This window comes from Monoraphidium neglectum, assembly GCF_000611645.1.
Source record: "Monoraphidium neglectum strain SAG 48.87 unplaced genomic scaffold scaffold02115, whole genome shotgun sequence".
Classification (NCBI taxonomy): domain Eukaryota; kingdom Viridiplantae; phylum Chlorophyta; class Chlorophyceae; order Sphaeropleales; family Selenastraceae; genus Monoraphidium; species Monoraphidium neglectum.
In genome coordinates, this window is record NW_014011513.1 from 2,242 (window position 1) to 11,147 (window position 8,906).

An 8,906-nucleotide genomic window follows, 5' to 3' on the forward strand; every position below is an offset into this window, starting at 1 on the left:
GGGGGGCGATTGTGTGTGTGTGTGTGTGTGTGTGTGTGTGTGTGTGTGTGTGTGTGTGTGTGTGTGTGTGTGTGTGTGTGTGTGTGTTGAAGGTGGTTGTGAATGGGGGAGGGCAAAGCAGTGCGTGTGCGTGCGCATGAATGTGTGCGATCATACCATGTGTTTTTGCGTGGGCCGTGTACGACACACCCATGCACAGTGATGTCCCTTGCCGCGAGACGTTTCCTGCCGATCTTGCGCCCGTCCGTGCAACGCATGCTATGAGGGCCCGCGGATTCCCCGCGGGCGCCCACCTTCGTCGTCCTTTGCGGCCGCGATGAGAACTTGCATGTGCTCGAAGAACGGCCGCTACAGACAAGCACCACAGTTGGTTTGAGGGGGTGTGAAGAGGGGTTCAGGATGCGCGCAGTGTGAGAGGTGATGCGTATGGGGCAGGAGGGGGGGAGGGGAGGCGGAGGACTGCATGTAGAGTTGAAAGGCACCCTTGGGAGATATCATGTTCAAGCAGGCAGGGCCGCGCGGCTCGCAGCGCCTCACGACGGTACCACAACAGCGGTTGCCTGGAACGACCCCCGACCCAGCCCAGCGACGCGTCGCGGGGAGCGCGAGGTCAAGGCGCTGGTCGAGCTGGCCAGCCAGCCGCGCTGTCCGCGTGAAGTGGTCAACCCCCTGGTCAACCCCCTGGTCAACGCCCTGGTCCACCCCGCGGGCAACCCCCTGGTCAATCCTGTAGGCGGACATCCAGTCAGACCTCCGGTCAAGTCCCTAGTCAAAGCCCTGGTCAACCCCTGGTCAAACCTCGCCCCGAAACCGCCCCTCGAACCCACCTGCAGGTCGCCCCTGTATGTCGCCACCACCGCCTCCCACTCCGCCTCCTCCGCCGCCAGGAACCGGGCAAGCACCGAGTTGTACCGCGACACCTCGTCATCGACCTGTGCCGCCCGATTGTGCATGGTGAGCGGATGGCGCATGGTGAGCGGATGGGGCCTCAGGGGTTGGGGTCGGGCGGGGGCGCCGTGGTCACAGCGGCCTGCGGCGAAGGGGAGCTTTGGCTGCTGGCGCGCCGAAAACGTAGCACGCGCGCCGCTTCAGCATTGTTGCAACGAGCCCCTCCCCAGAACACACGACAGGAAACACAACAACAGGAAAAGCTGGGACAAAAGCACACTAAAAAGACACAGGAGGAAACACGACAACAGAACACGGTTATCGATCTGCGAGCGGCCCCCAGCGGCATCGCGCACCCCCTGCAGCGTCCTGAACAGCCGCCGCAGGATCATCTTCTTGTCCACGTCAGCCTCCTTGTCCGCTACCTCCCGCAGCCGGTTAAACACGCCGGCCTTGTGCTGCGGCCACTGGCGGCTCAGCACGATGAGCTTCTTCTGCGGGGGTGACGCGGGGGTGACGCAGGGGGGTGGGGGGGCTGGGCGTGCTCAGGGATCGAGGCCGGTCGAGCAGGCAGACGAGGGGTGCGGGGCGGGGGGCGCGCGGGGGCTTCACCGAGGGCATGCCTACGTGCGGGCACACAACCCGCGCGCTACCCGCGCCGGCTGCACGAGCGGGGGTCGGCTGCGAGCACGCGCTTGGCCCAATCTCTGCAATCAGGCAGTCCCGCCCCAGCCGCGCGCCCCGGCCCGCACGCGCGCGCCCCAGTGCACCCGCTGTCGTGCCGCCCGCAGGAGCCGCGACGTGACGGGGCCCGCCCTGCCCTCCCCAAAAACGTGAATGCCTTTCCTCCTTCCCTGCCTCGACCCCCGAGACATGCAAGGCAATTGCCAATTCACAAACACCCACCCAATCGTCCCGCGGCCGCTGCTGGAAGATCCCAATCAGGCGGTCGTATATCTCCCTGTACTGCTCCTGGCTCAGCTGGGCCTCCTTTTTGGGGGAGATCAATGGCTCCTGCACAACCCGCGACGCGCTGCTGCTGCTGCCAGCGCTGCTGCTGTCACTGCTGCTGCTGCTGCCGCCGGCGCTGCTGCTGCTCGGCTGCGGGGGGGCGTCGGGCGCCGCGGGCGCTGCGGCGGCCGCGGGGCCCTCGCCTTGGGGGGCGGGTGGAGGTGGTGGTTGGTGGGTGCCGGAGCGGCGGCGGCGTCAGGAGGGGCAGAGATGCGGCAGGCGCGGGAGCGGGTATGGCAGCACGGAGCGGAGGAACGGGTGGCAGCAAGCAGCGGAGGAGCAGGCAGGGCGGGTGCAAACGCGGCGACAGCTGACCACCAAATGGACGAGCGTGCGGTGAGAGGGGCCACACCAAAGCACTCACCGTTTGCTGCCGCACAGAGCACTTCCAGCGCGCGCTTGGCAGGCTCCCTAATAGGTTGCGTCGCCACGCGCGCAGCGCGCCGCCCGCATGCAATGGCCGCCGCCGCCCCGCCGCTTCGGGGGACGGCGGCCCGGTGGAGCTGCATGGAGCTTTGCATGTGCAGCAAGACAAATGAGAGAAAGATCGAGAGTCCTCGTCGGACGGACAAGCCGCAAAAGGAGTTATCTACAGGATTTCAGCGCGCGGTGTGCGGCTAGACGATGGATCGCACAGCTTTGATGAGCAGAGGACTCGAGGTTTGTCCTATGGGCTGTAGTATCTGTCTATACGACCTGCGTGCTGCTGCAAGCTGGGGTGATCTCGGGTGTCACTGCCAGACACTCGCACAAGCGGCACTTGAAGCTTGTGGGGGTCGCCGGGTGCATGCGCGCTGCCGCCAAATCGCGCGCCGCCACCCTTAAGTCTCGTTGTTGTCTTACTCGATGTCGAAGACGCTGATGCCACAGATGGATTCCTTACTTGGCAGCGGCAGGCAGTCAAGCAACTGCACGTACGCGTGCGCGGCTCGCTCGCTCAGTCACGACAACAGCGCAACCTGGTGTTTGCACAATACAGGTGGGCGCAGCAGGTCGTGATGTGAGCGCCGAACTCACAAAACATGGCACGCCACCTCTGCATCCTGAGGGGGAGCGCGCCGACAGGCGACACCACCCAATGGGCCCCAGGATTGGACGCGAACAGTCATCACAGCCACTTGACGTCAGCATACCGACAAATGCAGCGTGTGCACACGTGTGAGGAAGACGGGCGTGCTCCATGCCGTGTAGCAGGAGCGCGCCCCGGTGACATAAGATGTGGATTGTGTGAGTGCATGCCAGTGCGTGCAGATTGTGTGTACAGCACCCAGATTTTAGTGCAGGGATACAACCACATTGGAAAAATGCTAGACCCTTGCAGTCCGCCCAGTATGGCATTGTTTGAAGCATAGACAGGTGCGTATACGGTAGGCACTCAGTCAATGGTGAAAAAAACGCCAGGTCAAGTCGAGTGCATGTGCCAACTTCACAGGTGCACACCGGTGAGGCACCATGCACGGCAGCCCTGGCGGGCCAAGACGTGGCGCCTCCTTAAAACGCGTCAGCGTATGTATGAGATACAAGCTGCACGCTGCCCCATCACATGACGCTGCATCCTGCGTGGCAGCTGGCAGCACGGCGCTGGGCCGGATCACACCCCCGACCTGGACGCGCCCCCGCGCCCGCCGCCCTGCAGCAGCGGCTCCCTCGCCGCCGCCAGCCCCGCCCCCGCGCTCGCGCCCGCCCCGCCGCCGCCACCGCCGGCGTTCGTGGCAGCGGCCGCAGCAGGGGCCGCGGCGAGCGCCGCGACCGACAGCATGCAGAGCCAGCTGGCGCCCAGCACCATGAGCGTGCCGCCGGCGGCCGCGACCCACAGCTGCCCCACCGCCCGTTCGGCCTGCTCCGCCACCTTTTTCATTAGGAAGCCGGGCAGACACAAGCAGTGCCAGGGCAAACCCATCAGAGAGGCCCACGCTCCGAAATCGATGCAGCCGGGCGGACAGGGAATGCTGAAACCCATCGAAGCGGCGGCGTCGCTGCCGCCGCCACGCGCCGACGCGGCCGCGTTTGCTGTGACGGCGGCCGCGGGCGCCACGGGGTCTGCGGGTTCGAGGTACGGGCGCCCGCCGCCGCCCGCGGCCGCCTGGCTGAAGAGGCGCATATCCACCAGCCAGCCGGCCGCCGCGGCGAGCGCGAGGGCGCTGACGAGGATTGCCGCGTTGTTGGCGGCGGCGAGCCAGGGCAGCGCCGCGCGGCGCCGCTCAGCGGCGGGGCCTGCTGTGGGCGGCGGTGGTGGTGGCAGCGGCGTCTATCAACAGTGACAGGTGGACAGGTGGCATTAATTATTGCAAGATCAGCGGCGTCGCAAGCGACAGCAAGGACACTGCCGCAGCACGCCGGCCTGCAACCACCCATGCATGATGCGGGCAGCTGCCCACTGACCTGGCGCGCAGTCGACGAGGCTGTCCAGCCGGAGGTACGCGTTGAGGGCAATCAGGACTGCCAGCAGCGGTGTGATGATGCCGACGCCAACGCCCGCGGCTTGTTCCAGCTGTCATGGTTTTTTGCAACATGCGGGGACAACGGGGGGCGGCGGGTGCGCAAGCGGTTGCAGGGGTTGGCTGAGCAGTGTCCATCGAAGTCCTGTGGCCGCTATCGGCCGCAACTGCAGCAACAGCCGCTGCGGCTGCGGCTACTGCAGCCGCCGAGGGCTGAGCATGCGCGTTTCGCTGCACGAGGCAAGCAGCCACCACAGCCAAGCGCGCTGCTTGCCGATCGACCCCTTTTCACCTGGGTGATTGAGTCTATGCTGACCCCCATATCGTTGAAAATTTCAGTCGTGGAGGCGCGCGCCTGCAGGATGGTCACCGCCCTGGTGGGGGCGACGCAGGTGGGGGTTTGGGATGGCGGCGGCTGGTGCAGCAAGATGGGCGGGAGGGGGACTGGACGAAAAGCAGCGTCGCAATAGCGCATTCGGCTTTGGTGGCGTCGACGGCGCGTGCGAGCGAGGCCGCGGCTGCCGACGTCAGCCGTGCGCAAGGTCCTATCGTGCGACGAATGACCAATGGATGGCCGCTCACCACGCGACGAGGCCGGCAAGCAGCGTGGCGATGGACACGAGCAGCGGGATGGGGCCAGCGAACAGCGCCGCAGCGCCGCTGCGCGCGTTGGAGTTGCTGGGCCCCATAGCGACTGTATAATGCCTTGAATACAACGCCACACCGTCGCCGCTATCTTACAGGCGCAGACAACGGCGCAAGCATGTAACTTGGGGTTTGGCCCGATCTGGAGCTACCTGAACACTGCATACGAAGTGAGCAACTCTCCTCCTGAACCGAGCCAATGCGGGGGGTGAAAGCAGATCGACCCACGTGGCAGGGTGACATTAAACCCAGTACGGTAGCTCGTTACCAGCATTATACCGTGGCAGGCCAGACGCTCTGAACCCAAGGAATGTATACTACAATTACAACAGTGTTGGGCTGGAAGGTCGGTGATGCTGCCTCGTCTTGCCGACGTTTTCAAACCCCCACTGCGACGATCTAACGCCCTCGCAACCTATTCGCGTCCATCGCCGGCCCCCGTGCACCCCGCCGCCGGCGCTACCTCTCAGCCCCCTCATTGCTCCAAAGCACGACGCGCTATTCAGTTGTGGGTTGAATGTGCGTGGGTTGAATGTACGCGCAAGCATCCACCCCCAAACCCTTGAAGAATCACCCACAGATTGGCATGGGTTACGCCATGCTGCAAATGTCGTCGACTTGCTGCTGCTTGTGCAAGCACCGTCTAAAACGTTGTGACAAGCATGGGCAAGGCAGGACTGGAGCCCGAATGCCATCAATTGATGCACTCGTCCTCCTATACTCTGAGGTCTGTCTGCGAGGCCCTCAGCTGCTCCTCCGGCCCGGCCGCCCTACCCTGCGGCTGCCGCGCCAGGCCAGCGCCCCGAGGCAGCGGGCGCCCGGCTTGACCTGCACAGCGTGCGCATGCGCCGCAGACCTGCTGGGATGGCGGGTGCAGGTGGCAAGCAAGTCACTAGCGGGGTGAAGCACACTGGGTTCAGCCCCTGACGTGTATGTGTGCACTTGGATCGGTGCTGACGTGCACTCCGAACTACCGTTTCTCACCTTGTCCATTGCAGCTGCACCCATGCACACTTCTCTCATGGCACTGCCCAAGTGGCGCGCTGCTTGGGCTTCCAACTCTGCGGTGCAGTGCTAGAAATCTTGATTCGCCCCACTAGGCCTCATTGCCAATGCACTACGCATCGTCGACAAATCAATCCCATCCGATGCACTCTGTGCGGCAACGAGGTGTGGGGCTGAATTACGAATGCGTGCTGCATGCATGCGATGCATTGCGCATGCGCAGAGCTTGCACTCTTGCAGATAACTTTAAACGCGAAAACCCCCTAGCCAGCCACCCTCACACTCCCCGTGGGCAGGAAAAACCTCTTGCTGGTGCCAATAGGCTAGTTGCGGCAATCCACTTCTGGGTTGGGCCCGGCGCGGCAGCAGCGCCGCCCTCGCTGGAATGCAATCAGCGCCCTGAAAGCACATTTGTAAACAGATAAGCACGTCAACACCGCTGCACCGCGTCAATCAAAAACAAGTGACGCTCACCGCAACGCACCCCCGTGGGGCAACGTCACCACCTGGGTAGCGACACCCTGCAGGCAGCAACATGCGAGCACAGATGACACACCAACCGCTGTTGACTCAGGTCAACTGCAACAAGTCTCGTTGGGAGGTGCCCTTTGGGTAGAGTTCATAAATTGCATCATGCGACAGAACAGCGTCGCATCACAAAACGCCTTAGGCAAGGGCAATTGCAGGGCGCAGCACGACAGGGAAGCGTAAGGTCAGGGACTAGGGTTTCAGGTTTCTTTGACGGCCATCTAACAGGGCAAGTGGAGAACCATAGGACCCAGACGAACGCGAAAGCTGTAGCTGGTCGGTGGTCGCCACACGGCGCACTGCTGCGGCCGCAATACAGTACAAGGAGGCGTGAGCTCACAGACACGCGCCCTCCGTGAGCAAGCAAAGCGTTGCTGGCGCACCAGCAAGCGCGCCAGGCCCCCACAGGGACATCAGGCAGTGGTCTTCAAACCTACCAGGGGCCAACAGCACCCCAACAGTATGGTACTGACGTGCCCAGTGACGGGCGCCAGGGACAACCGCGCCCCGCTACAGATCCCTCAGAAACACACGGTTACACAACTTTGAGAGAAAGCACGCCCCGCGGCTCTGTACTCATGTGCACTCTGTGCTGACAAGTGACAAAACGTCACTTGCAGGTGCAGGGCATGCACAGCATGCGGCATCGCGGGACACGCTGTGTGTTGTGAGTCCCCACGGGCCGACGTGGGTGCCATATGATTGATTTTAGGGGCTCCAGCAGGGGCCTGGCAGCGTGAGTGAGCTCGCACGTCCGCCGTGAGCTTCTGCAATTACGAATCTGTACACTCTCATTTGAAGTAGCGCACGCGTATCACAAGTCTCAAGATGTCCTGCGCGTAAGGCTCGCGCTCAGCCAAGTTGTAGATCGATAGGGAGGAGCCTGGGGGACGAGCAATCGGTGTCATGGTGCAAATGTGAGCACAGCAATTGCGCTGTGGGTGGTGGCTTGATGTCGGTGGATTCGGTTGCACCAGATCTGCCCACCTCGGTCTTGGATAGACCTCGTACGGCCTGCTAACAATCTTTGAAGGCTCACGGTACGCCAGCCGAAGCCGACAATGCCGGCCTGCGGGCTAAATGAGCAGTGATAGCGAGCTACTTCCAGCGCTGCGTCTGGCTCGCTGCACTGATGCACCCAGCACTGTGTGCGGTGAGTCAGCCCCCCTCCGCCAACCTACCGCCTGCGTCCCCCCTGCCCCCGCCACGCCGCGCCTCGGACCTCTGCTTGCCGCGCAGACTGCGGCCGAGGGCGGTGGCCGACGAGCCGTCGTCATCGGACGGCGACGACGACATGCCGCCCCTCGCCGGCAGCAGCAGCGGCGACGACATGCCGGCCCTAGTCAGCGAACCGGACGATGACGACGACGATGATGGGCCGCCGGCGCTGCTCCCAGAATCCGACTCCGAGAACGGCGGCGTCCCGATACATCCCCGCGGCAACGGCGTCGGCGGCCGCGCGGCGGGCACGGCCCGCGGGGCGCCGTCTGATGGCTTGTCAGACTCGCCGCCGCCGCTCGCGGACGCCTCATCTGATGATGACATGCCTGCGTTGGCGAGGTGGGGGGCCGCGGGCCCGCCACGCTCCGCGGCGGCGGCGCCCGCCGGGGAGGGGTCCCGAGGCGTGTGCGGCAGCCGCGCGCCGCGGGCGGTCGGCGGCCTGCGCACGCGAGCGCCTTGCGTGCTCCACGTTGGACTCGTTTTGCACACCATCTCACAATCCTCCCCACCATGATTCCCGCCTCGCGCGTCACCGGTGACGCTGGTGACGCCAGTGACGACGACGACGAGGACTTGCCGTCGCTGGGGGACGCGTCCGAGGATGAGGACGGCAGCGCCCGCGGCAGCGACAGCGACGCCATGCCCGACCTCAAGGTGGGCCGCCGCTCCGGCGGCGCCCGCGCGCGGCGGCGGGCACCCCCTCACAGGGCGGCCCGCGTTTGGAGTGCGCCGGCGGGGCGGGCCGCCTCCCCCCTGCGCGTGCGCTGCCTGGCCGGCTGGGCGCGGGCCCGCGTTCTCAGCATGCGCCGAACGCCGCCTGGGCGGCGTTCGGGCCGCCGCACATTCAGGGAAACAGCTTGTCGGGACCAACTCAAGTTAGATACCTCGTGTCTGAATTTCGATACCTCAAGGTATGATGTTACAAGTCATTCAAGGAGATGGGTGTACCGCTCCCGACCGCCCACCGGAGCCGCAGGACACAGAAGGGGACGTCACGGACGATTACTACGAGGAGGGCGATGACAGCATATACACGTCAGACGACTCGGACCATGACGACGCTGACGGGGGCAGCAAGTGGGGCGAGGGCCTGCACGGCATCTTCTCGGGTGCGGCACGGCGGGCGGGGGGTCCGCCGGCAGGGGCGGTTGGGGTGCGTGTGTGTGTGTG

The 8,906-nt window shown here is 64.6% G+C and overlaps 1 protein-coding gene across 1 annotated transcript in view; it reads right to left on the reverse strand.

Annotated features, from left to right (window-relative positions):
• The window catches only part of MNEG_9929 (hypothetical protein), a gene marked incomplete at both ends in the record, with an annotated part of 6,984 nt that extends 1,958 nt beyond the window's left edge, over positions 1-5,026 (reverse strand). The window contains 9 exons of the mRNA XM_014041599.1: positions 294-348; positions 828-932; positions 1,245-1,382; positions 1,795-2,042; positions 2,917-2,942; positions 3,504-4,116; positions 4,282-4,390; positions 4,630-4,711; positions 4,920-5,026. Of these exons, the coding sequence (XP_013897053.1) occupies positions 294-348; positions 828-932; positions 1,245-1,382; positions 1,795-2,042; positions 2,917-2,942; positions 3,504-4,116; positions 4,282-4,390; positions 4,630-4,711; positions 4,920-5,026 (1,483 nt within the window). The remainder of the gene's footprint in view (positions 1-293; positions 349-827; positions 933-1,244; positions 1,383-1,794; positions 2,043-2,916; positions 2,943-3,503; positions 4,117-4,281; positions 4,391-4,629; positions 4,712-4,919) is intronic.
• Positions 5,027-8,906: the final 3,880 nt, after the last annotated feature.